This window comes from Macaca mulatta, chromosome 3 (genome assembly GCF_049350105.2).
Source record: "Macaca mulatta isolate MMU2019108-1 chromosome 3, T2T-MMU8v2.0, whole genome shotgun sequence".
Lineage (NCBI taxonomy): Eukaryota > Metazoa > Chordata > Mammalia > Primates > Cercopithecidae > Macaca > Macaca mulatta.
The window spans coordinates 52,301,479-52,322,002 of NC_133408.1; the positions used below are offsets into that span (position 1 = coordinate 52,301,479).

At 46.6% G+C, this 20,524-nt stretch overlaps 1 protein-coding gene across 39 annotated transcripts in view; it reads right to left on the reverse strand.

The window, feature by feature from the left end:
- Positions 1–20,524, reverse strand: part of LOC698860 (general transcription factor II-I repeat domain-containing protein 2B) — a 75,729-nt gene that overhangs the window by 11,925 nt on the left and 43,280 nt on the right. For 5 of the 39 annotated variants that reach the window (XM_077996611.1, XM_077996608.1, XM_028845700.2 and 2 more), the window contains 7 exons: positions 17,132–17,188; positions 15,022–15,087; positions 12,707–12,784; positions 10,667–10,750; positions 8,897–9,080; positions 7,634–7,662; positions 1,273–3,382 (listed from right to left, as the gene is read on the reverse strand). The exons of 1 other annotated variant lie outside the window; for it this stretch is intronic. In XM_077996611.1, coding sequence (XP_077852737.1) covers positions 1,779–3,382; positions 7,634–7,662; positions 8,897–9,080; positions 10,667–10,750; positions 12,707–12,784; positions 15,022–15,087; positions 17,132–17,188 — 2,102 coding nt within the window. In that variant the 3' untranslated portion in view covers positions 1,273–1,778. Of the gene's footprint in view, positions 1–1,272; positions 3,458–4,176; positions 4,335–4,428; positions 5,087–5,771; positions 6,589–6,705; positions 7,663–8,056; positions 8,136–8,277; positions 9,120–10,587; positions 10,751–12,706; positions 12,785–13,052; positions 13,460–13,489; positions 13,582–14,899; positions 15,104–16,707; positions 16,775–17,084; positions 17,189–20,524 lie in introns of those variants that run through there. 33 more of the 39 variants (XM_077996622.1, XM_077996619.1, XM_077996613.1 and 30 more) reach the window with 25 other exon arrangements.

Genomic DNA, 20,524 nt, shown 5'->3' on the forward strand with positions numbered 1-20,524 from the left:
TTTTTGAGACGGAGTCTCGCTCTGTAGCCCAGGCTGGAGTGCAGTGGCTGGATCTCAGCTCACTGCAAGCTCCGCCTCCCGGGTTCACGCCATTCTCCGGCCTCAGCCTCCTGAGTAGCTGGGACTACAGGCGCCCGCCACCTCGCCCGGCTAGTTTTTTGTATTTCTTAGTAGAGACGGGGTTTCATCGTGTTAGCCAGGATGGTCTCAATCTCCTGACCTCGTGATCCGCCCATCTCGGCCTCCCAAAGTGCTGGGATTACAGGCTTGAGCCACCGCACCCGGCCGGGTTTTCCATTTTAAAACTGACCTTTCGCTGGGCGCGGTGGCTCACGCCTGTAATCCCAGCACTTTGGGAGGCCGAGGCGGGCGGATCACAAGGTCAGGAGATCGAGACCACGGTGAAACCCCGTCTCTACTAAAAATACAAAAAATTAGCCGGGCGCGGTTGTGGGTGCCTGTAGTCCCAGCTACTCGGGAGGCTGAGGCAGGAGAATGGCGTGAACCCGGGAGGCGGAGCTTGCAGTGAGCCGAGATCGCGCCACTGCACTCCAGCCTGGGTGATAGAGCGAGACTCCGTCTCAAAAAAAAAAAAAAAAAAAAAAAAAAAAAAAAAAAAACAAACAAACAAAAAAAACTGACCTTTCTGGTTCCGGGTGAAGGCAAAGACAGATGACATAGGATTATAGTATGTCTGTATGTTTTCAACTATTTCTCCTGAAACTTGGAAACATATTAGACCATGTGGGACACCACGCAGATGGGAACAGGAGATAAATGTGTGTTCATATATACTCCTCCACAAATATATATGTCTCGGGCTGGGCGTGGTGGCTCACGCCTGTAGTTCCAGCACTTTGGGAGGCCAAGGCAGGCAGATCATTTGAGGTCAGGAGTTTGTGACCAGACTGGCCAACATCGTGAAACCCTATCTCTACTAAAAATACAAAAATGAGCAGGGCATGGTGGTAGGCACCTGTAATCCCTGCTACTCGGGAGGCTGAGGCAGAGGAATCATTTGAACCTGGGAGACGGAGGCTGCAGTGAGCCCAGATCGCGCCATTGCACTGAAACCTAGGTGACAGAGTGAGACTCCGTCTCAAAAGAAACCCCAAAAACCAAAAAGCAAACATACACATCTCTCTCCCTCTCTCTCTGTTGATTGATTTAAACTTTGAGATGCCAACTACAGTGCCTATCAGGGTGGCAGGCAGGTAATGTGAATGAATGAAACAGGCCAGTCATAAGAAAAGTCAAGTACCAATACTACAATAAAACTTTCTTGATTTTTACTGAGTAGTGAGGCATACAATGTCATATAAACAAGTATGATACTGCAGATTATATTTCTGATTCAAAGTGGAAAAAAAACTGAAAAAAAAAAGTTTAAGAATTCATTTTGTCGGCTGGGCACAGTGGTTCATGCCTGTAATCCCAGCACTTTGTGAGATCGAGGCGGGTGGATCACCTGAGGTCAGGAGTTCGAGACCAGCCTGGCCAACATGGTGAAACCCCGTCTCTACTAATACAAAAATTAGCCGGGCCTGATGGCGAACGCCTGTAGTCCCAGTTACTCGGGAGGCTGAGGCAGGAAAATCGTTCGAACCCAGGAGCTAGAGGTTGCAGTGAGCCGAGATTGCGCCACTGCACTCCAGCCTGGGCGACAGAGCAAGACGCCGTCTCAAAAAAGAAAAAAATAATTCATTTTGTCATCTCCTTTGGGCCTAGAAGACTCCAGCCCTTCCCACCATAGGGTCCTGCCAGGAGTTTTCTCTCTATCACGTTGCGATGTGCAGTACAGAGTCCCACTGGGAATCCTTTAACTGGGAGCAGTATTTTGTTTTGCTCAGTTTCATAATGGAGAAGAGCTGCTCGCAGATGTAGGTGCTCCCGAACATGGAGAGAACCTTTGCGCAGTGGTGCTTGTATTTCGGGTAACTACCCCAGAGGTACTTGTAGAATTCTGGTATTCCCACCTTGTCGTATTTCGTCTTCAGGACCGTGTTGCATTGCAGGTCGATCACCTCCATCTGGAGCTCCTCGTGCACACTGTCTATCTTCATGGAGAACGGGGAGCTGAACACAGCCAGTTCGCTTTCGTAGAGTTTGAAATCGGACAGCCTTTTCTGGAATTCGGCCTTGAGTTCCGCGATTTTAGGAATGTAGTTCAGGCCATCGCTTTCATTTCTGGAAACTGATTTCAGGGTGGGAAAGTGGGCCAAATTATTCCTCGCCAAATGAGTCTCCCAGAGGCACAGTTTTGCTAGGAACGCCCGGATCAAGTCATACATCTGCGTGACAATTTGGGAGTGCCCTTGGAGAGAGATGTTCAAAGTGTTCAGGTGCATCGTCATGTCAACCAAGAAGGCCAGGTCTCGGATCCAATCTATGGAGCTCAGTTGAGGCAGGGGTTTGCCTCTGGACGACATGAAGGAGTCGATTTCTTCCAACGATTCAAAAAATCTCTTTAGCACCAGCCCGCGACTGAGCCACTTAATCTCCGTGTAGTACAGGAGGCTACCATATTGGCTGTCCAGCTCATAGAGCAAGGTTGTGAACTCGCTGTGGTTCAGTCCCCGGGAGCATATCCAGTTCACGGAGTTCACTACCACGTCCATGACGTGGTCCATCTTCAGCTTCTGAGCACAGAGTGATTCCGGATGAATTATACAACAGAGGGACTTCAGTTCCGCACCCTTGCAGAACGTGGCCACCCTGCTCTTCAGTTTTGTGACAAGCCCGTTATTGGCATCCACCATCGCCGGGGTGCCAGTGGAGGCCACGCTTACTAATTTCGACCAGTCGATACAGAACTTTTTCAGACTCTTCTCAACACGCGAAAAGATCTCGTTTCCAGATTTTGTACCCGTCATGGGCACTGTGTCCAGAAGTTCTTCGGACACATCGAAGTTCTCATCGACGCCGCGGATGAAAATGGCCAACTGGGTGGTATTATTTATATCCGTGATCTCATCGATTGCGATAGAATATGCCACAAAAGACCTGATTTTTTCACGTAACTTCTCCCATAAGTTCCCAGCCAGGTCCTCCACAGGCTGCACAGGGGATTTCTGGGTTGGACTTGCGTTTGCCAACACTTGTTTTTGCTCGGGACACTCGGTGTCTGACGAGCCTAAGAGATACTTTCTGAGCCCTTTTTTCAGCTCGTGAAGCTTCTCATCACGCATTCTTTCCGTATACTGGTCGTAGTGCTTGCTGTGGTTGGTTTGATAGTGGCGTCTTAGGTTATATTCTTTGGACACAGACATGCTTTGTTTGCATATGAGACATGTTGGAATATTCTGTACTTCCACGAAGAAATACGCTCTCTCCCACTTTTCTTGAAACACACGGCCCTCTTGGTCTATCTTTCGTTTTCCCACTTTTGACAGAGACAGGGAGACAAAAATATTTCACTTTTCTCTTAACGTGACTATGAGGAAAACAACAGCAAATGCTTGATGAGGCACGTGAGGGAGGAAGCGGGTGGGGCGGGGTGTGGTTCACAGGAGGGTGACCCACCCTGCAGAGAGGGACCGCTGACCCTCAACTCCAGCAAACTGCTGCCACGCCAGCTGTGGCCAGACGTCGTCTCAAAAAAAAAAAAGAAAAAAAGAAAAAAAGAAAAAGGAAAAGAATAAAAAGGAAACCAAAGTATTCTTTTTTTTTTTTTTTTTTGAGACGGAGTCTCGCTCTGCCGCCCAGGCTGGAGTGCAGTGGCCGGATCTCAGCTCACTGCAAGCTCCGCCTCCCGGGTTCACGCCATTTTTCTGCCTCAGCCTCCCGAGTAGTTGGGACTACAGGCGCCCGCCACCGCGCCCGGCTAGTATTTTGTATTCTTTAGTAGAGACGGGGTTTCACCGTGTTAGCCAGGATGGTCTCGATCTCCTGACCTCGTGATCCGCCCGTCTCGGCCTCCCAAAGTGCTGGGATTACAGGCTTGAGCCACCGCGCCCGGCCTCAAAGTATTCTATTAAAATGCTCCATTCTTCTTCCCAAATGCATCTGACTTTTTTTTTTTTTTTTGAGACGGAGTTTTGCTCTGTCGCCCAGGCTGGAGTGCAGTGGCGCAATCTCGGCTCAATGCAACTTCCGCCTCCCGGGTTCAAGCGATTCTTCTGCCTCAGCCTCCTGAGTAGCTGGGATGACAGGCGACCGCCACCACACCCACCTAAGTTTTGTATTTTTAGTAGAGATGAGGTTTCACCATGTTGTCCAGGCTGGTCTCGAACTCCTGACCTCAGGAAATCCACCTGCCTCAGCCTCCCAAAGTGCTGGGATTACAGGCGTGAGCCACTGCACCCAGCCAGATCTTCAGGTTTTCTAAAGAAAAACTGAAGATTGACTTTTATGAAAGAGTGCCTGGTTTTTCAATGTTGGCCACTATTCCTTTTTTTTTTTTTTTTTTTTTTCCGAGACAAAGTCTCACTCTGTCATCCAGGCTGGAGTGCAGTGGTGTGATAATGGCTCACTGCAACCTGGAACTCCCTGGGCTCAGGCGATCCTCCCACCTCAGCTCCCCAGTTGCTGGGGCTACAGGCATGCACCACCACACCCAGCTATTTTTTCTTTCTTCTTTTTTTTTTTTTTTTTTGTAAAGCTGGAGTCTTGCCATGTTGCCCAGGCTGGTCTGAAACTCCTGGGCTCAAGCGATCCACCCGCTTTGGCCTCCCAAAGTGCTGAGATTACAGGAGCCACCATGCCTGGCCTCGTCCTTATTTTTAAAAATACATGAGCCAAACAAAAGACACCTTTGATGAGGTTCAGCACATAGCTGTGCTTGTTACAACCAGTTTAAACAGGAATTATTTGATAATATGTTTGCATTTTCTTTTTAGAGACAGGGTCCTGTTCTGTCACCCAGGCTGGAGTGTAGTGTTGCAATTATGGCTCTCTGCTGTCTCAAACTCCTGAGTTTAAGTGATCCTCCTGCTTCAGCCTGCCAAGTAGCTGGGGATACAGGTATGAGCCACTATGTCCAGCTAATTTTTAAATTTTTTGTAGAGATGGGGTTCTTGCTGTGTTGCCCAGGCTGGTCTCGAACTCCTGGCTTCAAGCAATCCTCTTGCCTTGGCCTCCAAAAGTCCTGGGATTATAGGCGTGAGCATTTTAACATATTTTCTCATTTGATTCCCAAGAAAACTTTGAAATAACAGAGATGGAAATGAGCACAGAAAAGTCATATGATTTTTACCTACTGTGAGTCTCAGACGACAAGGGTGATAGCCACAGAACCACACAAAACTCATACATATAAGTGTGTTCAAGTGTACAGGGGCTAGTGTTTTAGATGTAAAGAACCTGGCCACCCTTCAGGTAATCAAGGTATCTCCAGAGTACACACACATAAAAGTGCACCTTAAGAAACTCAGGCCCTGTACAGTGTCATGCCTATAATTTCAGCACTTTGGGAGGCTGAGGCAGGAGGATTGCTTGAAGCCAGAAGTTCAAGGCCAGCCTGGGAAATATAGCGAGACCCCGTCTCTCCAAAAAAAAAAAAAAAAAAAAATTAGCTGGGCATGGTGGTGCTGTCCCAGCTACTCCGGAGGCAGAGGTGGGAGAATTGCCTGAGGGCAGGACTTCCAGGCTGCAGTAAGCTATGTTCACACCACTGCACTCCAGCCTGGGCGACAGAGACCTTGTCTCTAAAAAAACCCCAATAATAATAATAATAACATAAATACATAAAGCTATTATAAAAGATCAAAAAGTCATTTAGCAATCAGATGCATTTGGGAAGAAGAATGGAGCATTTTAATAGAATACTTTGGTTTTCTTTTTTTTCTTTCTCTCTTTTTTTTTTTTTTGAGATGGAGTCTTGCTCTGTCGCCAAACCGGAGTGCAGTGGCACGATCTCGGCTCACTGCAACCTCCCACTCCCTGGTTCAAGTGATTCTCCTGCCTCAGCCTCCTGAGTAGCTGGGATTACTACTCATTAGTAGTAGTAGTAATCCCAGTGGTGGCACGCGCCACCATGCCTGGCTAATTTTTGTATATCTAGTAGAGACAGAGTTTCATCATGTTGTACAGAAGGGTCTCCATCTCCTGACCTCATGATCCGTCCACCTCGGCCTCCCAAAGTGCTGGGATTACAGGCGTGAGTCACCATGCCCAGCCTACTTTGGTTTTCAAATGTTACATTAGGAGGTTCCCTGGTTGACTCACGCTCGTGAGAACACCTCTCCATATTCTACTTGACAGGATACTGATTCACTTGCAAGGGCTCCAGGGAAGATATTAAGAATATTTAACAGGGTGGGGGTGGGTAGGGAGAGGGAGAGCATCAGGAAGAATAGCTAATGGATACTGGGCTTAATATCTAGGTGATAGGTTGATCTGTGCAGCAAACCACCATGGCACACATTTACCTATGTTTAACAAACCTGCACATCCTACACATGTACCCTAGAACTTAAAATAAGTGTTGAAGGGGGAAAAAAAAAGAGAGAACATTTAAGTAGCAGAATGCCTGGGCATTGCTCAATCAGAACAGATGCTGAGCCTGGTGCGGTGGCTCACATCTGTAATCCCAGTACTTTGGGAGGCCAAGGTGGGTGGATTACTTGAGGTCCGGAGTTTGAGACCAGCCTGGCCAACATGGCTAAACTCTGTCTCTACTAAAAAATACAAAAATTAGCCGGATGTGGTGGCACACACCTGTCATCCCAGCTAATCGGAAGGCTGAGGCAGGAGAATCGATTGAACCTGGGAGGCGGAGGTTGCAGTGAGCCAAGATCGCGCCACTGCACTCCAGCCTGGGTGACAGAGCGAGACTCTGTCTCAAAAAAAAAAAAAAAAAAAAAAAAAGAACAGATGCTAATCTCAGCACTGGAAGGGTTCTGGGGGGCCCCTGCTGTACCAGGTGGAATCCCTTTTGCTTCAGCACTGTAGGGAGGTCAAGCCAAGGTCTAGAGGTGGGGAGGTACTACAGCGGGGCTGGGGGCCAAACAGGCACTATTTATCAGCTAACACAGAGGAGATCGGTACTGTGATCCTGAGCGCAGCTGTGCGGGTGGCCTCAGGGGAGCCCCCGCCACATAGCACATTTGAATAGTATGCCACATCGGCCATGCGCAGTGGCTCATGCCTGTAATCCCAGCACTTTGGGAGGTAGAGGTGGGCAGATCACTTGAGGTCAGAAGTTCGAGACCAGCCTGGTCAACATGGCAAAAACATCTCTACTAAAAATACAAAAATTAGCCAGGCGTGGTGGCACGCGCCTATAGTCCTAGCTACTCAGGAGGCTGAGGCAGGAGATCGCTTGAACCTGGGAGGGGGAGGCTGCGGTGAGCTGAGATTGTGCCATTGCACTCCAGCCTGGGTGACAGAGCGAGACTCGTCTCCAGAAAAAAAAAAAAAAAAAAAAAAAAAGAGTGTGCCACATCACACATCACACTCATGGTGTGATATACATTATGCTTCTTCAGACTGTTGTATGAGAAAAAATGCCTGGTTAATCAAACTCAAGTAACAGAGTTATCTAACTTTATCACATGCAGGAAAAATAAAGCATGCATCAAAGGTCGTGTACTTGGGTCCCAGTCTCAAGGAAGCAAAGACCCTGAGCACCCACCCAGACACTTCCCGCGGCCCAACATTGCCAGAACGTTCTTCTCACCGGCAGAATACTCACCATTACTGAGCTCAAGCCCTGGAAGCGGCCTGAAGAGAGAGACACATTGATAAATGCGACAAGCTCATGTTTCCTCTTTTGGCCACTTAGTTTTATTATTTTTTAAATTTTTACTTATTTATTTTTTTACAGAAGAATATTTATTTATTTATTTATTTATTTTGTTTTTGTTTTTTTGAGACAGAGTCTCCCTCTGTCACCCAGGCTGGAGTGCAGTGGTGTGACCTCAGCTCACTGCAAGCTCCGCCTCCTGGGTTCAAACCATTCTCCTGCCTCAGCCTCCTGAGTAGCTGGGACTACAGGCACCCGTCACCACACTCGACTAATTTTTTGTATTTTTAGTTTCACCATGTTGGCCAGGCTAGTCTTGAACTCCTGACCTCAAGATATCTACCTGTAAAGGCGTGAGCCACTGCACCGAACTTTTTGTTTTTGTTTTTGTTTTGAGACGGAGTCTCACTCCATCACCCAGGCTGGAGTGCGGTGGTGTCATCTGGGCTCACTGCAACCTCCACATTCCAGATTCAAGTGATTCTCCTGAAGTAGCTGGGATTATAGGCACGTACCACTACACCCGGCTAATGTTTATTTTTAGTAGAGATGGAGTTTCACCATGTTGGCCAGGCTGGTCTCGAACTCCTGACCTCAAATGATCCACTTGCCTCGGCCTACCAGAATGCTGAGATTACAGGCCTGAGCTACCATGCCCGGCCTATTTATTTATTTTTGGAGATGGAGTCTCACTCTGCTGCTCAGGCTGGAGTGCATTGGCGCCATGTCAGCTCACTGCAACCTCCACCTCCCAGGTCAAGCGATTCTCATGCCTCAGCCTCCTGAGTAGCTGGGATTAGAGGCACCCGCCACCACACCCGGCTAATTTTTGTATTTTTAGTAGCGACGGGGTTTCACCATGTTGGCCAGTCTTGCCTCAAATTCCTGACCTCAGACGACCTGCCCATCTCAGCCTCCCAAAGTGCTGGGATTACGGGCGTGAGCCACCGTGACCGGCCCCACTTAGTTTGATTGGACAAACTTTTGCGGAGTGTTAACTCTATGCTAGGTGCTGTGTGAGCTACAACTGGGACGGGCTGCCCGTGATCACCGAGGAACAAGGACATGGATACATCTCAAGGAAGCAGAAGATGATGAAGTCACTGGGGGAACAAACCCCCAGCCCAAGTCACGGGGCAGACATTCCTGGGCTGCCACGTGCCCACCTTGGGCAAGTCAGAGTTTCCAGATTCATTCTCTTGACTCACTTACCTGATGACTGTGAATTTGATAAACTCAGCTGCCTCCAAGATCCTCCTCATGGAACTGATTTCCAGGTAGCCGGGGGCCTTGAATACCACCCCCGGGGGCATGCCGTCAATCACCACACAGCCAGGGTTGAATGTGATCTTCCTGTAGGGAACTTTCACAGGGAAATCCACGCCAATTGCTTCACCTGTGACAGGATGAGCAGCATAAAACCAGCTGAGTTTGGCTGGGCGCGGTGGCTCACACCTGTAATACCAGCCCTTTGGGAGACTGAGGCGGGTGAATCACTTGAGGCCAGGAGTTTGAGACCAGCTATGGCTAACATGGCGAAACCCTGTCTCTACTAAAAATACAAAAATTAGCTGGGCATGGTGGCGCATGCCTGTAATCCCAGTTACACGGGAGGGACCCAGGAGGCAGAAACTACAATTAGCTGAGATCGCCCCACTGCACTCCAGCCTGGGAGACAGAACGAGACCCTGCCTCAAAACAAAACAAAACAAAACAACAACAACAAAAACACAAATAAAACTAGCTGAGTTTGTTCCTTACATTTCCTAAACCAGAACTTAGAAGCATCAAATGACAATACTTATAATCAGTCATTATTATTTTCCAGTGGTACTACGATGTGTGAATATAATTTTAACATTTTCAAATTGGCATGGGTAGTAGGCAAACTCAGTTTCTCCATCCATTACACAGGGTTATCCTGACGCCTACCTGAAAGGTTTTATGTGAGGATTAAATGATCAAACACATGTTGAGCACAAAAAATAATACGCAAGGTGAGCACTCAGTAAAATAAAGATAGCTATTATTATTATTGTAATTAGTCAATGCTACCACGCAAAAGCTCTTCTGTAAAAGACACATTGACTAATTTTTATCACAGCTCTTTCACAAAAAGATCAATTTCTTCTTCTTTTTTTTTCTTTTTTTCCTGAGACAGGGTCTTGCTCTGTCGCCCAGGCTGGAGTGCAACAGTGCGATCTCAGCTCACTGCAACCTCCACCTCCCAGTTTCAAGCGATTCTCGTGCCTCAGCCTCCTGAGTTGCTGGGATTACAGGCATGCACCACCACACCTGGCTAATTTTTTGTATTTTTAGTAGAGATAGGGTTTCACCATGTTGGCCAGGCTGGACTCGAACTCCTGGCCTCAAGTGATCCACCCACCTTGGCCTCTCAAAGTGCTGGGATTAAAAGCATGAACCACTGCGCCCAGCCAAGACCAATTTCTTGTAAGATAAAGTATTTTTTTTTTTTTTTTTTTTTTTTTACAGACCTGGGGGTCACTTTGTTGCCCAGGCTGGTCTCAAACTCCTGGGCTCAGGTGATTCTCTAGCCTTGGCCTCCTGAAGTGCTGGGATTACAGGTGTGAGCCAATGCACCTGGCCAAGTATTCTTTTTTTTTTTTTTTGAGACGGAGTCTCGCTCTGTTGCCCAGACTGGAGTGCAGTGGCGCGATCTCGGCTCACTGCAAGCTCCGCCTCCCGGGTTCACGCCATTCTCCTGCCTCAGCCTCCGGAGTACCTGGGACTGCAGGCGCCCGCCACCACGCCCGGCTAATTTCTTTTTGTATTTTTAGTAGAGACGGGGTTTCACCGTGTTAGCCAGGATGGTGTCGATCTCCTGACCTCGTGATCCGCCCGCCTCGGCCTCCCAAAGTGCTGGGATTACAGGCTTGAGCCACCGCGCCCGGCCAAGTATTCTTTTAAAAAGAAGTATTTTAAGTATATGAATTCTGGATATAAAAAGATATAAAAACTTACCAAATTTTCGGCTAAAGAGGTCATTAACTTGTTCTCTTAGCTGTTTAATCTTTTCAATGCTTGATAATCTTTCCTTCTCATTATCTAAAAATAATTAAACAAATAAACAAATCAAGGTTATTCATGTATTTTCTCCCAAGAGAGCTGTTGGGAGAAATGCCTGTTAGCCCCCGAGAAAGTGCTTTACCTGGATTGTTATTCAGTTTACTTTTAGCAATAATTAAGCATTTTGGAAATTTGGAAATGGAAGCCATTATAGATAATACAGAATTTTCCAAATCATAACCCTATATAAACATACTACATATTACTTTTAAGGAATATTTTCAATATCATACAAGACAAGGATGTTTACTTTCACCACCACTTTTCAGCCTTAAAATAGAAATCTTAGCCAATGAAATATGACAAGTAAAAGGAATAAGAGGTACTAGGATTAGAAGGAAAGGTATATTTTTGTTTTCTTTCTTTTTTTATTTTTCTTTTTTCTTTTCTTTTCTTTTTTTTTTTTTTTTTTTTTTTTTTGAGGCTGAGTTTTGCTCTTGTCGCCCAGGCTGGTGTACAATGGTGCAATCTTGGTTCACTGCAAACTTCTGGGTTCAAGCAATTAATTGCACCCCTCCCAGATTCAAGCTATTCTTCTGCCTCAGCCTCCTAAGTAGCTGGGATTATAGGCGCCCACCACCACACCTGGCTAATTTTTGTAATTTTAGTAGAGACAGGGTTTCACCATGTTGGGCAGGCTGGTCTCGAACTCCTGACCTCAGGTAATCCACCTGCCTCAGCCTCCCAAAGTGTTGAGTTTACAGGCACATGCCACCATGCCTGGCCCTTTTTTTGTTTTTATTTTTTTTATTTTTATTTTTATTTTTATTATTTTTGTTGTTGTTGTTGAGACAGAGTCTCGCTCTGCCGCCCAGGCTGGAGTGCAGTGGCCGGATCTCAGCTCACTGCAAGCTCCGCCTCCCGGGTTCACGCCATTCTCCTGCCTCAGCCTCCCGAGTAGCTGGGACTATAGGCGCCCGCCACCCCGCCCGGCTAGTTTTTTGTATTTTTAAAGTAGAGACGGGGTTTCACCATGTCAGCCAGGATGGTCTCGATCTCCTGACCTCGTGATCCGCCCGTCTCGGCCTCCCAAAGTGCTGGGATTACAGGCTTGAGCCACCGCGCCCGGCCATGTTTTTATTTTTTAGATATTTTTCAACACTTTAAAACTTTATTTACTTTTGAATAACTAAAGCAATCACATGGCTCAACACTGAAGAAGAGTAATACACAGAAACATCTCAAATGTCTCTCTCCCATCCCTATCTCAGCTGTCAGTTTCCTTCCCTGGAGGAACTATGTTATTAGATTCTCTTGTATATTTCCAGATATATTTTACATACACATATTCAGAAAAGAAGACTATTATTATTATTATTTATTTTTTTGAGACGGAGTCTCGCTCTGTCCCCCAGGCTGGAGTGCAGTGGCGCGATCTCGGCTCACTGCAAGCTCCGCCTCCCGGGTTCATGCCATTCTCCTGCCTCAGTCTCCTGAGTAGTTGGGAATACAGGCGCCCACCACCATGCCTGGCTAATTTTTTGTATTTTTTTAGTAGAGACGGGGTTTCACCGTGTTAGCCAGGATGGTCTCGATCTCCTGACCTCGTGATTCACCCATCTCAGCCTCCCAGAGTTCTGGGATTACAGGCGTAAGCCACTGCGCCCAGCAGGAAGATTATTAATGATGGGCAACAAAACATTTCACCTCTGTGGCCAATTCCAGTTCAGCCATAGCTGGTGCTCGGTGCTGCCTGCTCTGAGATGCATTTTCCAGGTAATGCCCAGGCTTGGCCAGGAGAAGCAAAATATCTGGTTAACAATGTCTGATACGAGCAAGATGCTTGGTGTGTAGCAACTTGCCGCATATTTTATATTCCCGAACTGTCATTTCTTAGTTGTCAGGGTGAACTAAGTGAAAAATGACAGGTCCAAGAGACCACCCTATGTCAAAAAAGAATTCAGACAAAAGGAAAAATGTAACATTAGTCCATACCTGGAACAGTCACTTGAACGATGTTAAGATCTTCAACACCTGCTGCAGAGTTTGTAACACTGGATGAATTTGTGTTTCCTTAAAACAGAGGTTGAAATTTAGAATTTACCAAGAATAAAGCCAATTCACCTTTAAATATGTCTAAGTACTGCTTTGATCAGAAGCCCAGACTGATTATTATTATTATTTTTTTTTTTTTTGAGACAGGTTCTTACTCTGTCATCCAGGCTGGAGTGCAGTGGTATGATCCTAGCTCACTGCAGCCTCTACCTCCCATGGTCAAGTGATCCTCCCACCTCAGCCTTCTGAGTAGCTGGGACCACAGACATGTACCACCATGCCTGGCTAATTTTTTTTTTTTTTTTTTTTTTTGAGATTGAGTCTATCGCCCAGGCTGGAGTGCAGTGGTGCAATCTCAGCTCACTGCAATCTCTGCCTCCCAGGTTCAAGCGATTCTCATGCCTCAGCCTCCTGAGTAGCTGGGATTACAGGAGCCCACCACCACCCCCAGCTACTATTTGTATTTTTTTAGTAGCGATGGAGTTTCACCATGTTGGTCATGCTGGTCGAGAACTCCTGACCTCAACTGATTCACCTGCCTGGGCCTCCCAAAGTGCTGGGATTACAGGTGTGAGCCACCACACCTGGCTCTAATTCTTGTATTTTTAGTAGAGATGGGGTTTCGCTGTGTTGGCCAGGCTGGTCTTGAACTCCTGGCCTCAAGGGATCCACCTACCTGGGTCTCCCAAAGTGCTGGGATTACCCAGGTGTGAGCCACCACACCCAGCTCTAATTTTTGTATTTTCAGTAGAGACAGCGTTTTGCCATGTTGGCCAGGCTGGTCTTGAACTCCTGGCCTCAAGGAATCCACCCACCTGGGTCTCCCAAAGTGCTGGAATTACAGGTGTGAGCCACCACGCCAGCCCTAAATCACACTTTCAATTTCACTTCTTTTAGATACTTGCACTTAAACTGAGTTCACCAGCTGCAGGCCTGAGCGGTTACTTTTGATATCTGTCTGTCCACTCCAGTAGGAAAGGGGCTATGTGTGAGTGAATCGTCCTTTCCTTTCTATTCTCCCCGCTTATGTACCCTCCACCCTTCATTCTTTCCTTACTTGAACACAGCACAGAAGAGGCCCAGTTGTGGGTCAGTGCTAATGTGAAAGACTTAAAAAAATTTTGTTTTAATTTTTATTTTTAGAGATGGAGTCTTGCTCTGTTGACCACACTGGAGTGCAGAGGCATAAACACAGCTCACTTCAGCCTCGAAATCCTGAGCTCAAGCGATCCTCCCACCTCAGCCTCCTAAGTAGTTGAGACTACAGGTGTGTGCCACCATGCCTGGCTAATATTTTTGTTAGTTTGTTTTGAGGCAGGATCTCACTCCCATCATGCGGGCTGGGGTATTGTAGCACAATTACAGCTCACTGCAGCCTCGACTTCCCTGGGCTCAGGTGATTGGCCCACCTCAGCCTCCCTAATAGCTGGGACTACAGGTGTGTGCCACCATGCCCTGCTAATTTTTTGTATTTTTAGTAGAGACAGGGTTTCACTATGCCCAGGCTGGTCTCAAACTCCTGGGATGAAGTGATCTGCCCACCTCAGCCTCCCAAAATGCTGGGATTACAGGCATGAGCCACCATGCCTTGCCTAATTTTTTTTACTGTTTATTTTTTGCAGAGATGGAGTCTCACTATGTTGCCCAAGCTTATCTAGAACTCCAGGGTTCAAATGATCCTCTTGCCTTGGCCTCTCAAAGTCACAAAGTGCTGGGATTACAAGCATGCACCATCATGCCTGGTTATTATTTTTCTTTTCTTTCTAATTTTTTTGCACAGCTAATTATGTTGTCTACAACACCCCAAAGTACTGGGCCCTAATGGGAATATGGGCTGCTCTATTATATATACACACATTAGAGATTTCAATCTCTTCCTCACAATTCGTTTTTTTTTTTTTTTTTTTTAGATGGAATCTCGCTCTGTCACCCAGGCTGGAGTGCAGTGGTGAGATCTCGACTCACTGCAACCTCCGCCTCCCAGGTTCAAGTGATCCTCTTGCCTCAGCCTCCCGAGTAGATGGGACTACAGATGTGTGCCACCATGCCTGGCTAATTCTGTGTTTTTAGTAGAGACAGGGTTTCACCATGTTGTCCAGGCTGGTCTCAAACTCCTGGGCTCAAGCAACACACCTACCTTGGCCTCCCAAAGTGCTGGGATTACAGGCTTGAGTCACTGAGCTCAGCCATCCTATTCGCAATTAATCCTGTTAGAATGAAAATCATACTTGGCAATGGCGCGTTTGGCAACTAACCTTCGATTTTCACCTCGGCTTCAGGGTCCTCATTTGGTTCTTCTGAAGGCACCAGAGGAGTGGAATCTTGAAAAAAAAATTTCTAAAATGACATTCATTATTAAGTATTCTCCTCATATTCCAACACATTACTGCTCCTATACCAAAAAAGTAGCTTATCTTGGCATTTTAAATACACTTCATATATAATAAACATAATTTTAATTTTATAAGCAATAATAATAGGATAATAAACAGTAATTGAGCCGGGCACGGTGGCTCACACCTGTAATCCCAGCACTTTTGGGAGGCCAAGGTGGGCGGATCACTTGAGGCCAGGAGTTGAAGACCAGCCTGGGCAACATGGTGAAACCTCATCTCTACTAAAAATACAAAAATTAGCCGAGTGTGGTGGCACACGCCTGTAATCCCAGCTACTCAGGAGGCTGAGGCAAGAGAATTGCTTCAACCTGGGAGGTGGAGGCTGCAGTGAGCTGAGGTCGCAACACTGCACTCCAGCCTGGGTGACGGGGTAAGACTGTCTCCAAAAAAAACAAAAACAAAAACAAAAACAGGATCATTTTGGTAATCCGTGTGTTACTATCTCTCTAAGGCAGATACACAACTAAAAGTAAGGCCACAATGCCTGTAAATGGACAAAGATGTCCCATGCCTCTAGGTTTGGGAAGAAAATCTTTATTATTATTATTATTATTATTATTATTATTTGAGACAGTCTCACTCTGTCACCTAGGCTGGAGTGGAATGGTGTGATTTCAGCTCACTGCAGGCTCCGTCTCCTAGTTTCAATCAATTCTCGTGCCTCAGCCTCCAGGGTAGCTGGGATTACAGGTGCCCGCCACCAAACCTGGCTAATTTTTGTATTTTTAGTAGAGACGGAGGTCTCACCATGTTGGCCAGGCTGGTCTTGAACTCCTGATTTCAGGTGATCTGCCCACCTCAGCCTCTCAAAGTGCTGGGATTACAGGCGTAAGCCACCATGCCCAGCCCTTTTTTCAATTATTAATTTTATCTTGGACATACATAAACCACCTTAGGAATTTAGGCTTTATTCATATGATGCTCAAGATTTATATATGAATGGAGGGAAGTATTATCAAATTTTACTTCTAATGCAAGAATTTCCTAAAATATTACTAACTGTGTCCAAAAGTATTCTGTCATGCCATGCAAAAGAAAAAGCAACAAACAGCAAGTTAACTTCCATACTCAGGTGCTTTAAATAGAATTACTCTGTGTTTTATAACATCACAGATCAGAAGTACAAGAAGAGATAGAGCCCTTATTACTATATCTTAGGACAAGAACTCAACCATTAATAGTTTTCTGAGAAGACAGGCATGCCAGGAAATCACCTTCTTTATTATATATAACTTGCATGTATAAAAGAGTATGTTCTCTGTAAAATGCTATAAACTTTCAGCTGGGCATAGTGGCTCACGCCTGTAATCCCAGCACTTCGGGAGATAGAGGCGGACGGATCACTTGAGGTCAGGAGTTCGAGACCAGCCTGGCCAACATGGTGAAACCCCGTCTCTACTAAAAATACAAAAATTAGCCGGGCGTGGTAGCGGGTGCCTGTAATTGCAGCTACTCAGGAGGCTGAGGCACATGAATCGCTTGAACCCAGGAGGCAGAGGTTGTAGTGAGCCGAGATCGTGCCACTGCACTCCAGCCTGGGTGACAGAGTGAGGCTCCGTCTCAAAAAAAAAAACAAAAAAAGAAAAAGAAAGAGTATGTTCTTTGTAAAATACTATAAACTTTTTTGGCCGGGCGCGGTGGCTCAAGCCTGTAATCCCAGCACTTTGGGAGGCCGAGGCGGGCGGATCACAAGGTCAGGAGATCGAGACCACAGTGAAACCCCGTCTCTACTAAAAATACAAAAAATTAGCCGGGCGCGGTGGCGGGCGCCTGTAGTCCCAGCTACTCAGGAGGCTGAGGCAGGAGAATGGCGGGAACCCGGGAGGCGGAGCTTGCAGTGAGCCGAGATCGCGCCACTGCACTCCAGCCTGGGCGACAGCGTGAGACTCCGTCTCAAAAAAAAAAAAAAAAAAAAAAAATACTATAAACTTTTTTAAAAGAGAGAGAGAGGATGCTGCATTTTTCTAACCTTCCATTGGTAATTCCATTTCTATTACTTCATTGCTTGTGGAAGAAGGGTGGCTTCCTGAAAGAAAAATAATATAGAACAAAGGGAGAAATATAAAAATGAAAAAAGAAATCATTGAATACAATGCAAACAATTCAATATCCACACAGGAATACACTTGAAATACTTCTGCCCCTTGAAATAAAACTGGCTGCATGCGGGGGCTCACGCCTGTAATCCCAGCACTTTGGGAGACGGAGGCAGGTGGATCACCTGAGGTCAGGAGTTGGAGACCAGCCTGGCCACCATGGTGAAACCCTGTCTCTACTAAAAATGCAAAAATTAGCTGGGTATGGTGGCAGGCACCTCTAGTCCCAGCTACTCAGGAGGCTGAGGCAGGAGAATCACTTGAACCCAGGAGGCAGAGGTTGTAGTGAACCAAGGTCACACCACTGCACTCCAGCCTGGACGACAAGAGCAAGACTCCACCCCCCCAAAAAAATATAAATAAATAAATAAACCTCAACCAAATGATCCTTTGTTTACTTTTTTATTATTTTATTTTGGAAAATTTGAAACATACCAAAGCACAGAGATCACACAGTGAAGCATCCACGACCACCAGCCCATGTAACCTTGTTTCATCTGTACCCACCCCACCCCTGTGCCCACTGGGTGGGTAAAGGGAAGTCCCAGCGGTCATAGAATTCCATGTGGTAATACCGTAGAACGAATAAGTAAGACATAAGGGCCTGTCTTCCTTTTGCATTACCACAATATCACGATTACCCTCAAAATTAACAATCGTTCTTCATCCCCGTCTGATATCTAGTCATTGTTTAAATTTCCCTAGTTGTCTATTTATTTATTTAGAGACAGGGTCTCACTGTGTCACCCGGGCTAGGATGCAGTGGCGTGATCTTGGCTCACTGCAACCTCCACCTCCTGGGCTCAAGAGAGTCTCCCACCTCAGCCTCCCAGGTAGCTGGGACTACAGGCACATGCCACCATATCCGGCTAATTTTTTTTTTTTTTTTTTTTTTTTTTTGAGATGGAGTCTCGCTGTGTCTCCCAGACTGGAGTGCAGTGGCCGGATCTCAGCTCACTGCAAACTCCGCCTCCCGGGTTTACGCCATTCTCCTGCCTCAGCCTCCCGAGTATCCGGGACTACAGGAGCCCGCCACCTCGCCCGGCTAGTTTTTGTATTTTTTAGTAGAGATGGGATTTCACCGTATTAGCCAGGATGGTCTCGATCTCCTGACCTCGTGATCCGCCCGTCTCGGCCTCCCAAACTGCTGGGATTACAGGCTTGAGCCACCGCGCCTGGCCTACTCGGCTAATTTTTAAAATTTGTTTGTACAGACAGGGTCTCCTGTGTTGCCAAGGCTGATCTTGAACTCCTGAGCTCAGAAAATGTGCTCACCTCGGCCTCCCAAAGCACTGGGATTAGAGGTGTGAACCACCATGCCCAGCACATAAATGTCCTTTTTTTTTTTAAGTTTTTATTTGGAAAATGTGTTTTATGTTTTATTTTATTATTTTTTGTATTTATTTTATTTGTAGACAGTCTTACTCTGTTGCCCGGGTCGGAGTGTGGTGATATGATTAGGATTTCCTGCAGCCTGGACCTCCTGTGCTCAAACAATCCTCCCACCTCAGCCTCCTGAGTAGCTGGGACTATAGGCATGCAGCACTGAACCTGGCTAATTTTTATTTATTTATTTGAGACAGAGTCTCACTCTGTCACCCAGGCTGGAGTGCAGTGGTGCAGTCTTGGCTCACTGTAACCTCTGCCTTCCAGGTTCAAGCAATTCTCCTGCTTCAACCTCCTGAGTAGCTGGGACTACAGGTGTGCGTCACCACGCCTGGCTAATTTTTGTATTTTTAGTAGAGACAGGGTTTCACCATGTTGGCCAGGCTGATCTCCAACTCCTGACCTCAAGTGATCCACTCGCCTCGGCCTCCCAAAGTGCTGGGATTACAGGCGTGAGCCACTGTGCCTGGCTAATTTAATACTTTTTTTGTAGAGATGGGGTCCCACTGTGTTGCTTAGGCTGGTCTTGAACTCCTGGGCTGAAGCAATCCACCTGCCTCAGCGTCCCAAGTGATCCCAAGGCGCTTTTCCCAGTGCCTGGACCGGAAACTTCAAATTTACAGAAAAGTTGCAAAAATAAAAGAGTACAAAGATCCATGTACCTTTTGCCCGGATCACACAATGTTAACATTTTACCCCGTTTCCTTGATCATCAGGATGCCTTTCCCTCCCTCCCTCCCTCCCTCCCTCCCTCCCTCCCTCCCTCCCTCTCCTCTCCCCTCCATCTGTCATCTATACAGGTGTATATACACATACTTTTTAATATTTTTCCTGAACCATTTGAGGAAAGTTACAAACATCATAGGCCTTGATCTCTAAATAATTCAGTGACTGTTTCCTAAGAATAGGGACATTCCTTTACACAATCACAATAAAGCTTTTAAAACCAGGACATTTCTCAGCTGACTCGAATGTCCTTTAGAGCTTTTCTCCTTTCAGTACAGGAGCCAGTTTAGGGCAAGGTAGTGTTTCCAGTTGTCATGTCTTTTAAATCTCCTTTAATCAGGAACGGTTCCATAGTCTGTCTTTGTGTTTTATAACATTGACTTTTTTTTTTTTTTTTGAGACAGAGTCTCGCTCTGTCGCCCAGACTGGAGTGCAGTGGCCGGATCTCAGCTCAGTGCAAGCTCCGCCTCCCGGGTTCACGCCATTCTCCTGCCTCAGCCTCCCGAGTAGCTGGGACCACAGGCGCCCGCCACCTCGCCCGGCTAGTTTTTTGTATTTTTTAGTAGAGACAGGGTTTCACCATGTTAGCCAGGATGGTCTCGATCTCCTGACCTTGTGATCCGCCCGTCTTGGCCTCCCAGAGTGCTGGGATTACAGGCTTGAGCCACCGCGCCCGGCCTAACATTGACATTTTTTACGAATAGAAATCCCCTCCTCGGCTGGGCGCAGTGGCTCATGCCTGTAATCCCAGCACTCTGGGAGGCCAAGGCAGGCAGGTTGCCACCACCTGAGGTCAGGAGTTTGAGACCAGCCTGGCCAACATGGGGAAACCCCTTCTCTACCAAAAATACAAAAATCAACCGGGCGTGGTGGTACACGCCTGTAATCTCAGCTATTCTTGAGGCTGAGCCAGGAGAATCACTTGAACCTGGGAGGTGGAGGTTGTAGTGAGCCACAGTCATGCCACTGCATTCTGGTCTGGGCGACAGAGCGAGACTCTGTCTCAAAAAAAAAAAAAAAAAAAAAAAAGTAAAGCAATGAATTTATCTGAGTTTCTCACATTCTGGATTTTATTGACTATGTCCTTGTGGTGATGTTTTCATATGTGCCTGTATTCCATGTATCTCCTAAAAATTGCTGGTTAGCTCTAAAGG